Source organism: Antechinus flavipes, chromosome 3, assembly GCF_016432865.1.
Source record: "Antechinus flavipes isolate AdamAnt ecotype Samford, QLD, Australia chromosome 3, AdamAnt_v2, whole genome shotgun sequence".
Lineage (NCBI taxonomy): Eukaryota > Metazoa > Chordata > Mammalia > Dasyuromorphia > Dasyuridae > Antechinus > Antechinus flavipes.
The window spans coordinates 185550916-185571859 of NC_067400.1; the positions used below are offsets into that span (position 1 = coordinate 185550916).

Genomic DNA, 20944 nt, shown 5'->3' on the forward strand with positions numbered 1-20944 from the left:
AAGACCAGTCTCTTCTACATAAAAAAAAAAAAAAAAAAAAAAAAACCTGATAAAATACCTATAAAATCATATAAAATGCCATTGCAGGAATCTCATAAATATAAAATTGCTGGTATACTTTGGAAATTTACACCTTATGTTTGTCTCTCTGTAGAAGCAAACATGTACAAAGACATAGTAATAACTCTTTGAAATCAGATAATATTCTGACAGTTCAGTTTCACTGACAAAAAGGGCCTAACAGAAGCCAAGAGGCCCAGGTGCACTGTGTCATGCCAGTATTTAATGTAGTATAATATCAGATACCAGTGAGAGAAAATACTGGGAATAAAGTACAGATTATAGCATGGACATGCAAAATTACTTGTGCTCATCATGCTGTGAGCTTTGTATTAAATTTTTCTGTCAAGTGGCAGGAATCAGTGGGAGAAGTGGCTCAAAAACCCTCTTTGTAACCTTAGATAAGAATCAATAATATTAGGTTTTCATATGATAATGGCAAATGATATACCTCTGAAAAATTGCTGACTGGTAATGAAAGTCCTAATCAGATTGCTGTTGCTGAGAACCAAGTTGGGAGGAGGGGAAGACTGGTGATGACAGTGACACCCTTCTTCTCCCCCATCTTCTTAGCAAATTTGGCAAACTTGAAAAAATGGTTGAGTCTGGAAATTATATGAATTTCCAACAAAACCCTTAAGGTTGTTTTGTAAGATAGTTTAATAAATGCTAGGCCACCTGATGTACTTTCATTAAAGGCTTTCTTTAGACAACATCATAATGTTTGCATTATCCTACTATATTCTTTTGAGAATATAAGCATTACTTTTTCAGCAGATATTGTATGTGAAGGCACAAGAGAAAATCATTAGATTTTGTCTTTTGATGCATAAAATGGTTGTAATAATATTGTAGTTAAAATTAAAATTCAAATGAGTTCATTATTTTCTGCTTGAATAATACATTGTTCATTAAAAATATGGACACTGGACAAATTAATGTTAAATTAACTTAGTAAAATTTAATGTCATGCTTATTTTTATATAAATATGTACATAAATCTAATATCTTAAATAATTAGCATATAAAAACTGTAAAATGCTTTTGTAATGACTGCGTCCCAAAGGTACTGGAGACCGAGCATTTAAACAATAATATTTTGTGATATAAAGCTTAAATCAGTAAATATTTTATGTGTTACAAAGTTTCCTCCTCATATAGATACTGGGAAAAACAGAGACATTTATCAAGATTTTCATCTATTTCAATGTCCTTACCATCTGTGTAGAGTTCTCTGCGCAGATGTCCTTGCTGGTGTTTTTGTTTCTTGGCTGGTCGGACCTTCTGCATCACAGCAGTACTCATATTACTGTCTGTGGATAGAGGGCTGGTGGGTCTAGGACAGTGTGATCCATGAAAATGTCTGCGGCCTAAAAAATACCCCAATATATCAGAATCACTCAATACTGGATTTCCTTTACCAAAAAGGGGGGGGGGGCAACATTCCACTTCATTTTCACCACTTTCAAAATAAATACAAGAAAACAAAACAGTAACCTTTTATCTCCCAGTATTTAGTCAACCATTGGGGGTAAAAAAGCAATCAATAAAATAAAAGTACCCATTTAATTTTCCTTCTTGCATCACTGTATTTATATAGAACTGAATCTCATGATTGCTATATAAAGACAATACCACTTCACATTTCTAGCTCTGTTGAAGTGTTTATTAAAACAAATATGTTAATTACTTTTTAAAAAAATCATAACACTTCATATTTTACTGGAATATTTGTTGCTTTTTAGTACAGAAAATAAATGGTTAGGAATATGACATTAAAAGAAGCTAAAATAAATAAACAGGTTTAATAGTATAAATGTTTTTTTTTAAACAAACACAAATGGAAATTTCTATTTATTTTTTCATGTACGAATTGTTATAAATGGTACAGTTTTTATTTAGACCATCTAAGATTTATCTAGTCTAGGCTTCTGAGATCTGCCAAAAAGACTAGTTTTGGATTAGCTAGTCATTTAAAATATTTTCTCATTGTAGCAGTTCCTGATCCTTAGGGTGAAGAGACTTGTTGTTGTTATTATTTTTTAACAGAATTTTATTTTTATTTTAATGGTTCTAGGCATCTTAGTCAACTGGGCTTATTTATTACAAAAGGAATAAATCATGTTTTTCATCAAACACTGGCACTCTCTGACATCAGCCATGCTCAGCTGAGCAATGAAGATAGAAGATTGGGCAACAGACACTGTATATATTTAACCCAGAATTGTAAAGGAGACACCACAATCATATGCTGGATATGTTTGCCCTCTATTACTGCCTTACACAACAGAAATGAAAAAGTTACAAAAACAGATTTTTGTGATTATACAACAAGAAACAATTTATTTTATGACCTATGGATTTTAGAATCTATCTGTGTTGATTAAATAGTTACAAATAAAAATATGATAATTGAAGCATATTAAACATTAAAGGAATTTATTTGTTCATGTATTTATTTATTCATGTTAACTTCAATGTTGGGTCATAAAAATGAAACTGTTTCTTAAAAAAAAAAAAAAAGCCTAATAGGAAATTTCACTCACATACTTGAAAGAGCACAAATAAGGAACCATTAGATGATAATATGGAAAAACATTAAATCAAATAAAAGTTGTAAAATCAATTATGAATAAGCCAACAAATCCATGAAAACATTAAAGCTGAAACTAAATTCATTCTATTGCATAAAATCATCTGATATAGGCTCAAGAGTTTCTTTTAAGAATAATCTTTCAACTTTATTTCCCCATTTGGTTGGATTAAAAAAAAAAACAGACAAATATTTGTAATGCCATTTGTAAACAGTAGTTTAAGTTACTTGATTTCACTTACTCGGTAGTGAATTTATAAATAAATTAAAACAAAAGCTATCACTCAGAACATAAAGGATTCAATGTTTTCATTATGATGAATATTTAAAATCATATTCATTTGATCAACATGCAGAGATTTATTGTTTTCCTTTAAAGATCATTCATGCAACTCCCAAAAGGGCTCTGGCTGAATAACTCAAGTAATTCAAGTCCTGCTTTTATAATGTATACATTACAGTTACAGGCGAAAATATGCTGGATATTAACCTCCTGCAACAGAATCATGAATAAGTAATATAAAATATGGATTATTCATGATGGGGATTTATAGCAACATTAGTATGTTATCACCATGAAGATTATTGCAGATTTACAACTTGGATTTTAATCTCAGTTAATAATTTTTTAAGTGACACATTTCAATACTTCTGAGGATTTGTCATTTTTACAGTATGTGAATTCTACCTCCACCAGTGTTGCTTACTGTAATGTTCTTTTTTCTACAGTGCGATGTTGTCTGGGAGTAGGTTTTTTGGATGGCTTCTGGGATCAGCCTTCATTTTAGTTCAGTGTAATCACCCCAAATGCAGCCAGGGATTAAAGCCCAAATCCTTTATTGTTTCTTTCAAAATAGCCCAGTTAGCTTTCTTAAAGGCCCATCTCTCTTCTTGCTTCCGAGAACTCTTGCCGCTTGTCCTTTGTCTCTTACAGCTTCTGCCTCTGGCTCCCTCTGAATCCAAAGCCTCCAGCCAGCACAGAAGTGGAAGTTGGAATGAATCTGACTCTGCCTCCTCCGAGAATGGGCTTGTGGGAGCTCCTCCTTATAAATGCTTGCTTAGAGATGTGAACTCTTAAAGGTGTGAAAGGTGTGAACTCTGAACTAGAGAACTGTTAAGTACTATGCTAAATTAGATAATTATTGTCTCTATCAATTCCAGTGACTTAGCACCTTATAAGAATTCTAACAGGTTACAATCTGTCTATAACTCAGTAGACAGTTTATCTGTTATTTATACAGTCAATATAATGATGAAATTTTCTAAATTAAGTAAACTGATTAGTTCTTGAACGACAAACATAGTCTTTTACTATGCTCATACTGTAAAGCCTTCCAGAGTGGTAGGACGTCTAAAAACTTGTTTGTATTTGGCTTCTTACTACAATGAGGTTACAGAGAGATAAGGACTTTAGTAAAGGCTTTTTGTAAGAGTGTTAATCTTTGTTAAAACAAGACTTAGAAAATGTATTTCACTGTTCTTGATATTACCTGTTGCCCTATTAAGCTCATAAGCTGAGAAGGGAATATTTAATGAAATTCCTACAAGTGAAGGTACCATCCTTCATGAACTGATATCTGTGCTACTGTATATCCCAAAATCCATGAAACACAAAATATATACTAGATTTTGTGGCTGATAGCTCCTGTATCATTGTACTTTCATGTGGTGACCATGGAAGTTTCTTCCCCAGGTTAAACAAAAACATCTGAGAATGATTAATTGGAATAGAGTATTTTCATAAAGTGGGATAAAAAAGATTAGAAAACTTTTTTGAGTGATAAAAAGACATGGGTCTGTCATTTAAAAAGATGACAATAAAAAACAATCCGAGTATCTTACTAGTATTCAAGAAAATAAAAAAAAAAGGAAAGATACTGCTATGATTTGTGAATGAATTCTTTGTGGAGAATATACAGAAAGACATAGGTAAGAATTGCACAGGATGAGAAGACAAAGCTGGGTTATGGAAAGAGTATGTGGATGAGATCATAGATCATTCAAACACTGAAAGAAATCTGAAGGCTTACATAGAAAAATAAAATGATGAATGTAATTCAAAATATGCTATTGCCAGGAAAAAGAAGAAACAAAAAGTTATTATAGTGAATAAAAAGTTCTCACAAGAAGCAAAAAATAAGTAGGGGAAAAAAGTCATCATCAAGAATGTCCTAATTTCTAAATCATTTAGAGATAATTTCTTTTTCAAATATATAATATTTACATTTGAAAAATGAAAATAGTACAAAATGTTAGGGTTTTTTAAAAAAACATTTTTAATATAAAAGCTTCCCAGGGAAAAATTATTTGGAAGATATAATTTCTTATATTCAGATGGCTCTCGAATTGATTTAAAATATTCTTTCCCACCTATCTTTTGATCTCCTTCCTTTTTCTAAAATGTAAATATTTTTAATTCTATACTTAAATTTCAATAAAATTTGTACATATATAACAAAACATAAAAAGAGGATTCCCTATGAAATCCTCAATCTCCATTCTACTTGCTTTAAGAGAGAGTAAATTATATATTTAAACGTTACTTTGAAAATAATTCTGCTTGTTTTCTTTGGTGCATTTTTTGACATTGCTTTTTCTATCAAATTTTACCAAATTTTCTCTATATATGTTCAATGTTACTTTGTCCTTTTCAGAAAAAATTGAAGTTTCTAATTCCTGTATATTCATCTCAAAAAAACTAAATTATGAGAAATAGCAAAATCCATCTTTCCTTGTTTCTACATTACTGGTATTCTTTTTGCCCTCTCTTCTCTTTCCTCTTTTCAAATCTTCATAACAGAACCAATCCTTCCTTTCCTTTCTTACATTTGTTCTGAATATATACTCGAAGACCAAGCAATTTTAAACTTTATTTATTAAACTTTATTATTTAAACTTAATTCAATTCAAAATTTCTGCCATCTAATTTTCTGAATGTGCACACAAGTACAAATCATTTTTGTGTATAACAAACTAGTATTCATATTTCTTAGCAGTAATTACATAGCCAGCTAGTATGATTTAGACCCCTTAGAAGGGAAGGCCTTGGCTACAAATGACAATCACTTTTTAAAATATTACATTTTATTTTTTTCATGCCTCTAATCACATCTTCTCTGGATTCATGAAAAAATCGATTCAAGAGACACTCTCAAAAGTCTTTCTCCTCATTTGTAAAATATGATAAACTGCCTTATTAATTATCTCATAGTTTTAAAAAGATTAAATGTGATAATGTTTCTTAATTATGACTTCTTCACTTCTCACTTCTCTGAAATTGCTACCATCCTGTCTAGTTCCTCATCATCTCATGGTTTAATCTAATGCAATAACGGTCAGTTTCCCTGCTCTATTTCTTTTCCTTCTTCAGTCAATATTCCATTCAGCTATTAATTTGATTTTCCTTAAGTGCAATTCTGTCTATGTCACTTAAATCCTCTGGCAATTAGAATCTTTCACAATCTCACTCATTCATATCTTTTCAGTCTTCTTACATATTAGTTTTCTTCATATCTTCAGTAATCTAGGACACTGTCTCTTCAAAACAAAATACCCTCTTTTCCAGATTTCAGTCATTTTTACTGGAACTCAATCTTGACTCTTGGCTTCCTTCATATCTCACTTAAAACCCTACCCTCTCCTTTCTTGATTCCCATAGCCCCTCTTTATTTGTTAATTGTCAAGGCTTAAGAAGGAAATAATGAAAATATTAGTAATGCAAATTAAACTTAAAAGCATGTTGTGTACATTTCCTTCTCACAGGGCAGGTTGTTAAACATTTATCAGTCTACTGCTATGCCCTGATACATATTCAACTTAGGTAAGATATATGCTTAACTTCACTGATGTATCCCCACCTACACAGAGACAGTATAACTTAATGAACAGAGTAAGTCAGTGGAATTGATGAAACAATGGTTACTTAGTTTAGCATGGTGCTTAATAGTTCTCTAAGTTCAGTATGTCTGATTTAATCTTACAATAAATAATGGTTTCCTAGTGATATAATTATTAGTTTATACTCAGTGTAGAGCATATAAGCCAGGTGGGATTCAGAGGCAGGGAAGACAAAAGAGGAGTAGAGGCAGGAGCTCAAATTCTTGGTGTCAAGGAGAGAGAGATTCATTTCCATCTTCATCAGCCTTGTGGTGGCTGGCCTGTCCTGCATTTTCTCCAATGAAACCAAATGCCCTCTGAAGGCCAAGAGGAAGTTAGCTGAGCACCAAGCAAAGGAGACAATAAAGACTTTTGGACTTTAATACTTGGCTATTCTCATAGTGATTACTCTGCTAAAACAAAGGCTGCTTCAGGACCGCCATAAAACCAACCAAGAATATTACATTTTGGTGTCTGAATGTGGGGCTAAGAACCTACATCCGTGACCCAGAAATTAGGGTAAGTACAAAAATGACAAGAAGGAAACTTTGTAAATGTAGCCCTTTACAAATACTTCAGCTGAAATGGGACAAATATTTTTAGAAAGGAGCCTTCTTTTCTACCTCAAGGAAAATATGTTGAAAGCTTGGTGAGGCTGATAAAACATCAAGGTTTACTTGTAACTTGATCATTGAACTCTTCAAAATATTAAAATACACATGTCCTTGGTTCTCAAATAAAAAAAGAATTACATCCAGAGGAGTTAGGGAAGGCGTGATCACCTCCTTTTGGGGGTTCTCACCTCCTTGAGAAGTCAAGGAAGATATGACCACCTATGTTCTAAAACAAAAGAAAGTGGGAGATGTTATGGGTCAGAGCTCTGAACTTGAAACAAGCATTTTTATAAGATGTTAAGTCAGTGGAATTGATGAGACAATGGTTATTTAGTTTAGCATGGTGCTTAATAGTTCCCTAGTTCAGTACATGTACTTAGTACTTAATATAGTTCTATAAGATTCACACCTATGATGATGTAATTATAAGAGAACATATGAGCTGGAAGTCTCAGCCATATTCAGGGCGAGAGAAGACAAGCGAACTGGAGGCAAGAGCTCAAGCTCTCAGAGCCAAGGAGAAAGAGATTCATTTCTATCTTTATCAGCCTTGTAGTAGCTGGCCTGTCCTCCTGCATTTTCTCCAATGAAGCCAAGTCCCCTCTGAAGGCCACGAGAAAGCTAGCTGAGCACCCCAAAGGAGATAAGACTTTTAGATTTTAACACCTGTCTATTCTTGTGGTGATTAACCTACTAAAAGAAGGCTGTTCCAGAGACCTTCAAGAAAACCCACCAAGAACATTACAATAACCCTAATATTTAATAGAATGCCTTCCTTATAAGTGGGTATTACTATGCTAGATGTTAAGGATATAAAGCAAAACTCTGTTCTCAAAGAGTTTACATTTTAATAGAAAAGACAATACACACATAAAAGATATATGCAAAACACATATAAAGTAGCTACAAGGTAATCTTTTTGGAAACAGACTCTAGCAACTGGGGGTGGAGAACAGGAAAGGCTCACATTACCAAAATGTGCCTCCTTGACTCCAGAGTCCAACTCCCACTGGAAGTAAAGAAATCTTAGTTCTGATTAACTTTCCATTTGTCTTACCTTGATTCAGGCCCACTCCCCCTAAGCCATGATTGAGTCGTTCCACTCCTCCTCCCTTTCCTACTATGTGTTGCTTTCCCTTTTACTGTAAACTCTTTGATTTGCTTGATTATACTTATATCTTCTGTGCTTAGTATGATACTGAGTAAATTTTTTTTCATTCACTCAGTCCTTTATGGTTGAAGGAAATAATGGACTCCAGGAAATGGAAAAGAGAAAGGATGAGAGCATTCCATGAAAGTAGAGAGTCAGTAACAAGATAGAAAGATGATAGATGAAGTGTACAAGAAACAGCAAGAAGGTCAGTATGCATGTAAAAGAGAATATATAATAAGGGTAGAAAGAAAGAATGGGGTTAGGTGGAAAAAAGATGTATTAGAGGAGTTCATATTTTATCATGAGGTAAGAGGGAAATTTATTAAATAGGGGAGTTGGGGATGACGTAGTCAAATTTGCACTTTATAAAATTCACTATTGTGAGAAAGATTGTGATTGAAGAATGGATGAGAGCAGAAATAACTCAACTGAATTTATTCTTTTATGTAACTGGTAGTTTTAGTTTCAATTTTGAAAATGTTTAATATTGACATAGGTAGCAAATATCTTTTAATAAGATATACATGAAGATAATCAATAATTCAATGCTATATACTTAAAACAAATTATACAATTTCTGTAATTATGCAACTTACCCATAGCATCTTGCATTTGACGTTTTGCTACCTTAAGACCAGCATATTCAGCTGCTGCTGCAACAGCCTGTGCAAAATCTGCATCAGTAAAAAATGAGCCATCAGAAGAACTAACGCTGGAACGCCCACTTGAAATGTTATCTTCTTCTGAGGCTGAACCCCAGCCATTTATCATGGAGCCAGTTACAGAGCTTTCCAAATCACCAACACTAGAAGCAGGGGTCTGTTCTAGCCCACGTAAAAGAAGCCTTCTGGTTTGCATTTTGGCTACTTCTATGTCAGCTTCATCTTCTTCTTCTGGTACATCAGTATCCATATCTGAAACAAGGGGTCCTGAAATATAACCATAGGTATGTGGTGGAGAAATTGGCCTTGGTGGTGGTGGAGGACTTACAGGCTGACGTCTGTGTAAAAAGAAAAATAAACAAACAAACTTTAAGTTAATTCAAATGATACAAAAATATCAAAAGACCAACTTGATTTTTTAAATTCTGTTCCATAGTTTATTAAAAAATAGTTGTACCAAACAAACATTTCTAACTAGATGTGACAAAGCAGTGTTACTGTATTTTATGGATAGTATTGTTGAAGAAGAAATAAAGTCTAATGACAAAGTGTTCAATTATGCCTGTATCATTTTATGTTTCATTATTTGGATTAAGTCTAAATAAAAAGGAAAAGGCAATTATATATGAAGGTTAAAGACTATCTTTGTTTTTTTTTCTAATTATTTGATCGTATACTTTATTATTTTTAATAACTTTTTATTGATAGAACCCATGCCAGGGTAATTTTTTTTACAGCATTATCCCTTGCATTCACTTCCGTTCCAGTTTTTCCCCTCCCTCCCTCCACCTCCTCCCCCAGATGGCAAGCAGTTCTTTACATGTTGAATAGATTACAGTATATCCTAGACACAATATATGTGTGCAGAACCGAACAGTTCCCTTGTTGCATAGGGAGAATTGAATTCAGAAGGTATAAATAACCCGGGAAGAAAAACAAAAATGCAAGCACTTTATATTCATTGCCTAGTATTCTTTCTTTGGGTGTAGCTGCTTCTGTCCATCTTTGATCAATTGAAACTGAATTAGCTCTCATTATCGAAGAGATCCACTTCCATCAGAATACATCCTCAAACAGTATCATTGTTGAGGTATATAATGATCTCCTGGTTCTGCTCATTACACTTAGCATCAGGTCATGTAAGTCTCGCCAGTCCTCTCTGTATTCATCCCGCTGGTCATTCCTTATAGAACAATAATATTCCATAACATTCATATACCACAATTTATTCAATCATTCTCCAATTGATGGGCATCCATTCATTTTCCAGCTTCTAGCCACTACAAAACAGGGCTACCACAAACATTTTGGCACATACAAGTCCCTTTCCCTTCTTTAGTATCTCCTTGGGGTATAAGCCCAATAGAAACACTGCTGGATCAAAGGGTATGCACAGTTTGACAACTTTTTGAGCATAGTTCCAAATTGCTCTCCAGAACGGCTGGATGTGTTCACAATTCCACCAACAATGTATCAGTGTCCCTGTTTTCCCACATCCCCTCCAACATTCCACATTATCTTTCCCTGTCATTCTAGCCAATCTGACAAGTGTGTAGTGGTATCTCAGAGTTGTCTTAATTTGCATTTCTCTGATTAATAATGATTTGGAGCATATTTTCATATGTCTATAAATAGTTTCAATTTCTTCTAAGGACTATCTTTGTAGGCAGATGCCAGTTGATGAGACCAAAAGATTATAAATAATTAAGAAAGCTAGAAATTGACAAAAACAATAGGCATTTGTACCATAACAGAATGTTCGATAAAATGCTTTTTTCACTCCTTTTCTTTCCTTGCACCAATGTCAAAAGGCTAAGGTATCAGTTGTTTTGAAAAATATGTAATAATAATAATACCATTAAAAAGCAGTATTTCATGACTTCAACAAAACCCCTAAATACTTTTACCATTATGGTATACATTCCTATAGATTTTATTCTATTACAAAAATGTCTTGCATTACTTGCAATTAAGGTAGCTAAAAATCCTTAACCTTATATCTTCTTTCCCTCAGTAATATAATCCATCTTACTTTTTTAGAGATTAATGTTTTTCACTGAAAACTGATTGGGTAAACTTTTTATCTTAAGGATTACTTCTGTAGGACTGGTAAAAAGTTACAATTTGTTAAGTGACAATTGATTTAAGATACATTAAATCTGGCATCAGCATGACTTAATTTTCAAATTTTCATTTGGAAAATTTACAGTTATTATTTTTCTACATAGCAGAAAGGATAAGATGTGTTTTGGAAATTAAAATATATATATAACACTGATAAGGTTGTAAGGTTTTTGGATAAAAGCTGCAATTAAAAAAAACTTATGCATTAAAAAAATTCTTTTGTGTACTTTTTGAAAAACTACAAAGGACTTGAAAGAGTTGGAGTTATTTCAAAAGGAAAAAAATGAACACTGGGTTATTCACATTGAATGACAATTGGTTTTACTTAGAATGAAAATCTATAAACAGAGTTAGGCATACATAAAATACAATTAGCTAATATGTTATTAAAAAGAAAAAAAAAACCTTTTGATCATCACTAAAAACTTCAGAAAAAGCAGGATCACCAGTAAATAAAGTTATATTTATTAAGCAAATCAACATTTTGTAAAGTAAAGTTATTTCCATGTTAAAGTAATAACTTAAACAAAATCAGATTTTAGAGTGTAGAGTATTATTGCCAAGCCAAGTTAATGTTGAAAATATATAAAATATGTGAATCAGCTCTAAATAATACAAACTCAAACTAGACATGATAAATATCTAAAATTTGAAATGTCATTTACTAAACTAAAAAAATAAAAAAAAATCATTTCAGATCAGCTGCCTTTAGGCAGCTCTACCACTCAATATGACAAGCATTTTAATATTTTTTTCATCAGGGAATTCAAGAATTACTAAAATAATGCACAGATATCTGCCACAGAATTAAAGTCATGAAATCAAACACTGCTAAGTATGGGAAGGGGTTTTAGAGATTACCTAATCCAGCAAACTGTGCCCAATGCCTATCTTTCTGTTTAATCCAGAAGAGCTCAGAATGTTTTTTCCATTTTAAAATAAGTGTAAGTAATGTATAAAAATAAGTGTAAAAGTAATAAAAAAAACCATTCTTAGATCTTGACTTATACAAACAGGAAGAGAATACAGCAATAATTTGTAAATCATTAATCCAGTCTAATCTGAAAAATACTGATATTGAGAAGTTAAGTGAGTTGTTAAAAGTTTCAAGTTCAAAGTATTTTCCTTGATAATATTCAGATGTATTATTTTGTGAGAATGGCAAACCATTACAATATGAAGTAATATTAAATATTCTGTATAACTTTTGGAATATTTTCCTTAAGTTTCAACATACAGTTATATATAAAGTTTTAAATTTTCATTAAAGCTGGGTAATTTTAATTTTTCTTAAATTCTGAAATTTTTTAAAAAAGCAAATTAAATGAGTGTCTATATTTAAATTAGAATACAAAAGAGTGAGTCCACCTCATATTGGTTATTCAAATTATTCTGATATAACCAATCCTGAAAATTTTTTAATAATTGTTGTTCTTAAATTGAAATCAAAATTAGAGCACACAAACATTTCAAAGAATACATCTTAGACAATATGTGGTGCTATAGAACTTTGACATACCTTTGCAAATTATGTGACTGTTATTGGCTTTGGCTTTTTATTTTAAAGCATGTTAAACTTTTATGATAATTTTTTTCAAGTACACAAGTTGGTATTTCAACTTTTTAGGGCAAATGAATCTGTAATATCTATAACATATACCAATTATATGGCACATATAACTGGAATCAAAAAATGTATTTTCCCCTGGAATTTAATTTTGATCTTTATATTTCATAATTATAAAAGATAAATTCTTCAAGATGAGATTCAAAAAATAACATTAGAAATTGCTATTAAACCAAAAAAAAAAGATTTAAAATAAGTAAACTTTATTTGACATAGTTTTAAGAATGCTGAAAAAATATGTAATAATAATACCATTAAAAAGCAATATTTCATGACATTTCATGTCAATCCTGTCATTTCATGACACAGGAACATAACAATCACTATCCCTGAGAATAAGATTAAAGAAACTAATAAAATGTGTCAGGGATTATAAAAAGTTCAAATGTAAAATCATTAAAAAATAAGAGAAGCATTAACAATACAATAATAGCTTTTGTGCTTTAATAATGACAAATGAAACAGGTGAACAGAAAACAAAATTATATTACTTCATATTATTTATGTGTCACACAATCTATATCAACATCTACATATATATGCACACACATAAACATATACATCCGATTGTGAAACAAGCAAAACAAAAAGTCTCTAATATTTTAACTAAATAAAAACATAACCAAGGTCAAATACAAAAAAACATATATATACCAAACTTATTTTCGCAGCACAATAGCTGTTAAGACAACAATTGTTCACTAGAAAGACTGAATGAAGGCAACAGCAAATACAGTAAGATAGAGTAAGAAATAGAGGAGAAGGAGAAAGTGGAGGAATAAAAATTAGAGTGGGGAAAATTACATAAAATTGCCCAGATTAGATTTTATGAAAAGAGAACAATTTATAAATTATGATTTACATGTAATCACAAATAAAATTATAAGAGTGATTATATTATTTCTATGAAATAATGTATATCATTTAAAATGTTAAAGTTCACTTGGAATAATAATATAAAGATTACCTTATAACTTCAGTTAATGATATTACTCCACTTTTATCATTTTGAAATCACAAAACGAATGCTGGTCACAATGAGTAAAAACAACCTGATTTAACTGGTAGGAAAACATCAACTTTTAAAACCTCTGCACAACATACCTCCTGTCAGGCTGGTGTTGCACATGGCCCATGTCATCTGGGCAATCTTGCAACATAGGCTGAAGTTCTTCTTGGGGTGAGGGTGTAAGTGTGGCAGTAGACTGATGGCTATAGGATACTGCTGCTGGAGATGAAGCTGCTCCACGAACTGGTGGAGTAGGACCTCGTTCATCTTCCTCTTCTTCTAGTTCATCTTGTTGTAAATACATCCTTGCTGGTGGCACTGGACATAGAATTTCTTGGTCATAGCTAAAATATAAAATTATGCAGATATGAGTTTTAAAAACTTCAAAAACTTAAAACATGTAAAAAATGTGCTGTCACTTGTATAGGAAGATGATGTTACTGACCGTTACCTGGTAAAACATTTACTTTTAAAACTTTTCTTTCTAGTATTTATTTAAGAGCTCTCTTGATTAGGAGGAGTGTACATATGCTAAAGTTTTCCAAACTAATTTGGCCATAGAATGGTTCGGAGTTTGAAATATATTTATGAACTTCAATAAATATTAGGTATTATTACTAATAACAATAATAGCTAGTTTTCATATATCACCTTAAAATTTGTAAGGTATTTTATATATATTGCATTTGATCCTTATAACTACTTTATGAAATAGATACTATTATTAACCACATTTTAAGGATAAGGAAACTGAGGCCAAAAGATATTAACTGACTTGACCAGTCACATAACTAAGTGCTGGGGCAGGTTTTAAGTTCTGGTCTTCCTGATTCTGCTGCACCATATAGTTACCAAAAAAAAAAAAAAAATCAAAACTAGCTAAGACAAAAAATATTTAACACATAAAGCATTTTTTCATCTACATGTCATCTAGTTAGAATATAAAAATATAAGGCCTTTGTTTTTTGTAGAAACCAAACATATTCTCTAAATTTTAAAAATACTATCAGAAATTTATATAATAGAAACTGAAAATGTATGCAAAAATTAATGTTTATGCAATGTCATGTTTAGAAATTGAAAAACTTGCGATAAATTCCACATGAATTACCAACAGAATATAAAATCCAGTGCCAATGGGAATAAATATATGTTGAACCAACTTGGATTGACCTTATTTACTTTTGCATGTATTTAATAATATTTAATTTTAAATATGAATTGATTTTAAAAATTTAAATATTTAAGTAACATTTAAATATTTAAATATATTTGTATCTCTTTGCTAATATAGAATGCCCCAAATCCTGATCTAGAAAATATCTTTAAGTTGGAAAAATTTTGAATAGCAACAAATTAAGGCAAAAATGAAAAAAAGAGTTGTGAATTCATTACCACGTGAGCTGAATCACCTGAAACTCGCTTCTCATTTCATTCTCAATTGGAAGTCAGTTTAAATAATTTTAAAATCCTTTTCTCCAATGTCTCACTTGCTATTTCTTGCCTCTCCTTTTCCCTGCTCCCTTCTATAGACAAGAAACAATAATAGAGGGAGGGGATTTATCACAAGATATTTTCATAGCTGCAAAGAAGGGCTAGGATCCTGCCTTAGTCCGTGGTATTTACTAGTCAGAAGCCTGCAATAATAGGATCCATTAGTCCCATTCCTCTACAGGAAAACAAAGGTCATAATTGATCTATTTTGCCATCTTTTAATGCTAGAGGCAGAGAAAGAAAAACATCTCTTCTCCTCCCTCCCCTTCCTGTGGCAGAACCAATAATGCTTTGCAAAATATTTACTGTCTGTAATTCTATACTACACTTTCTATCACATTTTGCTTAATTTTTGCTATCCTTTCTCACTTGGAGAAATGCAAATGAACTTGCTATAAGAATATAGAGATCCATACCCAAATATAAGTATATATATGCATAAATACATTTATATATATCTATATCAATAAATCAGGCTTTGCTAGGATTTCTGTGTATGGAGAAAAAAAAAGAAATAAAATATGTTCAGTTCTAGATGGCCTTTGATTTCTCAATTAAAGAGAAAACTCAAGACCATTTTCTTGGAATTTGCTAGATAACTGACATCTACCCTGTAATAATACAATGTTCCTTGCTTTTTCATTCAACTCTAAAACCATTTGAGGTATATATACTCCTTTTTTTATATATTACTTTTCGTAAAATCACAACTAAAATTCCATCTACTACATGAACTCCTCTTTTTTCCCAAGGGTTTTTCAACCCCTATTAATTCTTCTTTCTCTTAATTATTTCCTGTATATGGCTTATTTGTAAATATTTCTTTGCTTGTTATCTCGCCCATTAAATAGTAAGCTCCTTGAAAATAGGGACTGGCCTTTGATTCTTTCTGCATTCTCAGAGTTTAGTACAATGTCTAATACATAATAAACACTTAAATTTTGTTGACTCATTAGCTTATAGCACAGATAAAGTGTACGTCCATCCTGGACTCATTGAAAAGGAAGGAGTATCTCTTAACAGTTCAAAGACAGGATCTTTCTTTAACAAAATGGAGACACTATCACTGCTGCTGATTTGAATTCAGATTTGAAAAGCTACTTTCATCCCTAATCCTCCTAAGGACTTAACTGACTGTACTGAATAATCTTTAAGAAATCTCTATTGGATGTGTAAATCTTGTGGGTTTCTTATAATCTCCTAATGGGGGTACAATAATCAAAAAATTTCTCATTTGGAAAGGCATTTGCTGCCAAACAAAGGAAATGAAAGGATAAAGCAATCAGACTTCATTTCATTTTTAAACTCCTCAAAACACAAGAAATCTTAATTCTAACCTGTTGAAATGAATGACTTCTGCCCACAATGCTACTTAATGCCTAGCATTAACAGACTATTACAATAAGGATTAATAGTAAATTCTATCACAGCCTATTATAGTTAGGAAAATATTTTAAAATGGCCTATTTAAAAAAATGAAATCATGATTTTTACTACAGCAGAATTTACCTACCTTTAAATAATATCTTAAACACCCCTAGCACAGTGGACTGAAAGTTGGTCTGTTCAGGCCCAACATCTAACAAAATCACCTAATATTTCGAAGACCTAGGCAACTTTCTAAGATTCATTTGAAGAGAAGATATTAACATGCATTGAATAAAGAATTTCTTCAAAAAATTTTATCTGAATTAATTAAATCATATATCTAGTCTTAAAATTTATAAAACTGAAGGTTTCTGCTACTATCCCTTTTCCTCCCAAGGATTTGATGTACTGTACTGAATCTCATTTAATCTTTTTTTTTTTTTTTTTTTGACAATTAAGTTTCAAATATTTGTGCCTCTTTCCCCAACTTCTCCAGTGTGGATGCAATTCCCAATAGTTTCTCAGATGGAAAGGGAAGTTACAGGAAATTTTCTTATCCAATTAAATCAGAAGTTCAGTCTTTATCCCGATTATTTATAACAACATATTCCAATATTCTGAAAGAGCTATAATTTCACTAGTATACATGTTCCTTGACTGATATATACTGTTGCTGCTCTATGATTATTGGATAGACTAATAGGAAGGGGAAAAAAATCACATGGAGGTAAATATTCTAGAAATATATGACATACAGGCTCTTCACTTTAATTGGCTTTAGATTCTGTATGATGTTAAAAACCTAGTCAAGTTCCTAATATTTTATGATTCTTCAAATTTAAATGGAACATTTATTATGACCTTACTGTACAGAGCACTGTGGAAGAGTGGGGAAAATACACAATTTAGAGTTTTAAAAAAGGTTCTTGACTCTACACAGTCTTAATCTAATAGGAGAATATGACATATTCACAAACAGTCATAATAAAAATAAGTTTTGAAAAGAGGAAAGAGGCACCCAAAATGTCTCCTCAACATAGCCTTTATTCTTAATATTTTGTAAAGATCACCTTCTTTATTTTCAAGCATCTGAAAATCTTACTATGGTGGGTACTTCCACTGATGTTGTTTAGCAACACAGTCTGCTCTTTTTGTCTAAAGATATTGCCGTAAAGGAGGAATTCAGTTGGATGAATATTTTCTAGTATATTTATTAGGCTGGAGACTTTCTTCTAGATCTTTTAACATTGAGGGTATAGCATCAGAATAGGTAAATTAGGCAATGATAAATTCATCTTTGCCTCCATCAGATTTTATAATAGCATCCTTTATGCTATTTTTCCTATGCTATTCTTCTTTTAAGCATGTTGTAATTTGCTCATGCCCACCAAAAACAATTCTAATGCCTTTAAGGGGCATCGTTTCTTTGGATTCACAGCTATATTTTGCCACATTCATGCATCATCAAATGAAGTTTTTAAAGATAGCAACTGTTTGAAAAGAAAAAATAACAATTTGAAGATGTTAATCTCTGGCTAATTTAATGTGCCAATACTACATTACTACAGGATTTTTTTTAAAAGAGGCACATTTCAATGTTTGCAAGTAATGTCATTCATCACACATAAACCTGGTCTATAAACATTTCAAGTCCCACACAAGATGTCATGTTACAGGATAATCTTTCATCTACATACCTCTCATCTACAGAAAGACTGTAATCTTCACTATTGCTATGGGGAGGAGGATGTGCTGGAGGAGGTGGAAGCAAGTCTGCCCAGTTCATACCCGTTTGTTTTGGTAACTTCGGTGTCCTTGCCCCTTTTTTGTGACCTTGACTCCCTTAATGGAAAAAAAGAAAAAAGAAAAAGAAAGAAAACTCTTATCTCCTATTTCTAAAATCATTCTGAAATGTTTTTGTAACAAGGCCTTATAATTAATCTTCTTTTTCAAAAACCAAGTAATCAAATGATTTTTCCCATTAATTCTAACAAGAAATGTATGTAACATAAAAAACACATTCATATGTTTAACTGTCAATAGCAAAAAGGAATAAAAATATAAATGCATTTCAGAAGTAATATCAACAAGACTGATCTTTGAAGGCCAATTAATTACATTATAGATTATAAGTTGTAGAATTTTTTGAATTATGCTTCTATTCTTTAATTGCTAGAATCTAAAAGACAATATGATACAGATATGATCTATTAAAGTTCCACAGGTGCATTAAATAATTAAATATACATAATTTATATTTCTCCATTGACATTTTTTAGGCACAATGAAATTATTAGCTTTAGTCAGAATAGCAGGTGCAGATGAAAATAACTGCTGGAAGAGCTAATATTATTATGACCAACAAAAGAAAGAGAGAAATGATAAAGTGTGGCATCAATATTTTCAATTGCTCTTTTTACAAAATTATGGCTTACAGTAGAATGATGATGTCTTAATAATTTTAGCAATTTGCTAACAACTATCGTATTTCAGCTGGTGCTTTATGTTGATTCTGAAATTTAAGTACAATATAATTTGTACTACATATATAGCCACATATTTTTATTAAACTTTCTATTTTCAAAACTTATACATGGATAACCCTTGCAAAACCTTAAGTTCCAATTCCCTCATTCCCCCATCCCTATGTGGCAAGGAGTCCTATATATATGTGTGTATGTATATATATATATAAAATTTGTTTGTTTTTAATTTATTTTATTATAGCTTTTTATTTACAAAATATATGCATGGGTAATTTTTCGACATTGATCCTTGCAAAACTTTCTGTTACAAATTTTCCTCTCCTTCCCCCCAACCCTTGCCCTAGATGGCAGGTAGTCCAATAAATGTTAAATCAAATATATATATATATGTGTGTGTGTGTGTGTGTGTGTGTGTGTGTGTGTGTATGTGTGTATACACACACACATGCATACATATTGATATAATTATCTTGCTGCATAAGAAAAATCAGATCTAGAAAAAAAAAAAAAACCAAGAAGGAAAGCAAAAATGCAAGCACCCAATAACAGAGTGAAAATAGCACATGTTGTAGTCCACATTCAGTTCATTATTGAACCATTGGAACTGGTTTGAATCATTTCATTGTTGAAAAAAGCCACACCCATCAGAATTGAACATCATATAGTCTTATTGCTGCTGTGTATAATAATCAACTGGTTCTGCTCATTTCACTTAGTATCAATTCATGTAAGTCTCTCCAGGCCTCTCTGGAATTATCCTGTTGGTCATTTCTTACAGAACAATAATATTCCATAGCATTCATATACCATAATTTATTCAGCCATTCTCCAATTGATGGGCATTCATTCAGTTTCCAGTTTCTAGCCACTACAAAAAGGGCTGCCACAAACATTTTTGCACATGTGGGTCCCTTTCCCTCCTTTAAGATCTCTTAGGATATAAACCCAGTAATAACAATGCTGGGTCAAAGGGCACGCAGTAAGATAACTTTTAGAGCATAGTTCCAAATTGCTCTGTAGAATGGTTGGATTCATTCATTTCCAAGAACAATGCATCAGTGTCTCAGTCTTCCAACAATGGTCATTATCTTTTCCTGTCATTTTAGCCAACCAGAGAGATGTGTAGTAGTTTCTCAGAATTGTGTTAATTTGCATTTCTCTGATCAACAGTGATTTGGAACACGTTCTCATGTGACTAGAAATAGTTTCACTTTGTCTGAAAATTATCTGTTCATATCCTTTGACCATTTATCAATAGGAGAATGGCTTGAGTGTTTATAAATTTGAGTCAATTTTCTCTATATATTAGAAATGAGGCCTTTATCAGCATCTTTGAACATAAAAATGTTTTCCCAATTTATTGCTTCCCTTCTAATTTTGTCTATATTAGTATTGTTTATACAAAAAGTTTTTAACTTAACATAATCAAAATTATCTATTTTGTGACTAATAATGATCTCTAATTCTTCTTTGGTCAGAAATTCCTTCCTCCTCAGCAGCTCTGAGAGTTAAACTATCCTCTGTTCTTCTAATTTATTTGTAATATCATTTTTATGTCAGGATCACAAATCCATTTTGACATTATCTTAGTATACAGTGTTAGGTGTGGGTCAATGCATAGTTTCTGCTATCGTAGTTTCCAATTTTCCCAGCAGATTTTGTCAAAGAGTGAATTCTTATCCCAAAAACTGTGGTCTTTGGGTTTGTCAAACACTAGATTGCTATAATTATTGACTATTTTGTCCTGTGAATCTAATCTGTTCCACTGATCAACTAGTCAGTACCAAATGGTTTTGATGACTGCTACTTTATAATATAGTTTTTAAATATGGTACAGTACATTTGATTTTTTTTTTCATTAATTCTTGGGAAATCCTT

General features: G+C 31.7%; 1 protein-coding gene across 4 annotated transcripts in view; it reads right to left on the bottom strand.

The window, feature by feature from the left end:
* ROBO1 (roundabout guidance receptor 1) overlaps positions 1 to 20944 on the bottom strand; it is a 464510-nt gene that overhangs the window by 23322 nt on the left and 420244 nt on the right. For all 4 annotated transcript variants that reach the window (XM_051984356.1, XM_051984358.1, XM_051984357.1 and 1 more), the window contains 4 exons: positions 18278 to 18422; positions 13814 to 14062; positions 8893 to 9296; positions 1278 to 1430 (listed from right to left, as the gene is read on the bottom strand). In XM_051984356.1, coding sequence (XP_051840316.1) covers positions 1278 to 1430; positions 8893 to 9296; positions 13814 to 14062; positions 18278 to 18422 — 951 coding nt within the window. The remainder of the gene's footprint in view (positions 1 to 1277; positions 1431 to 8892; positions 9297 to 13813; positions 14063 to 18277; positions 18423 to 20944) is intronic.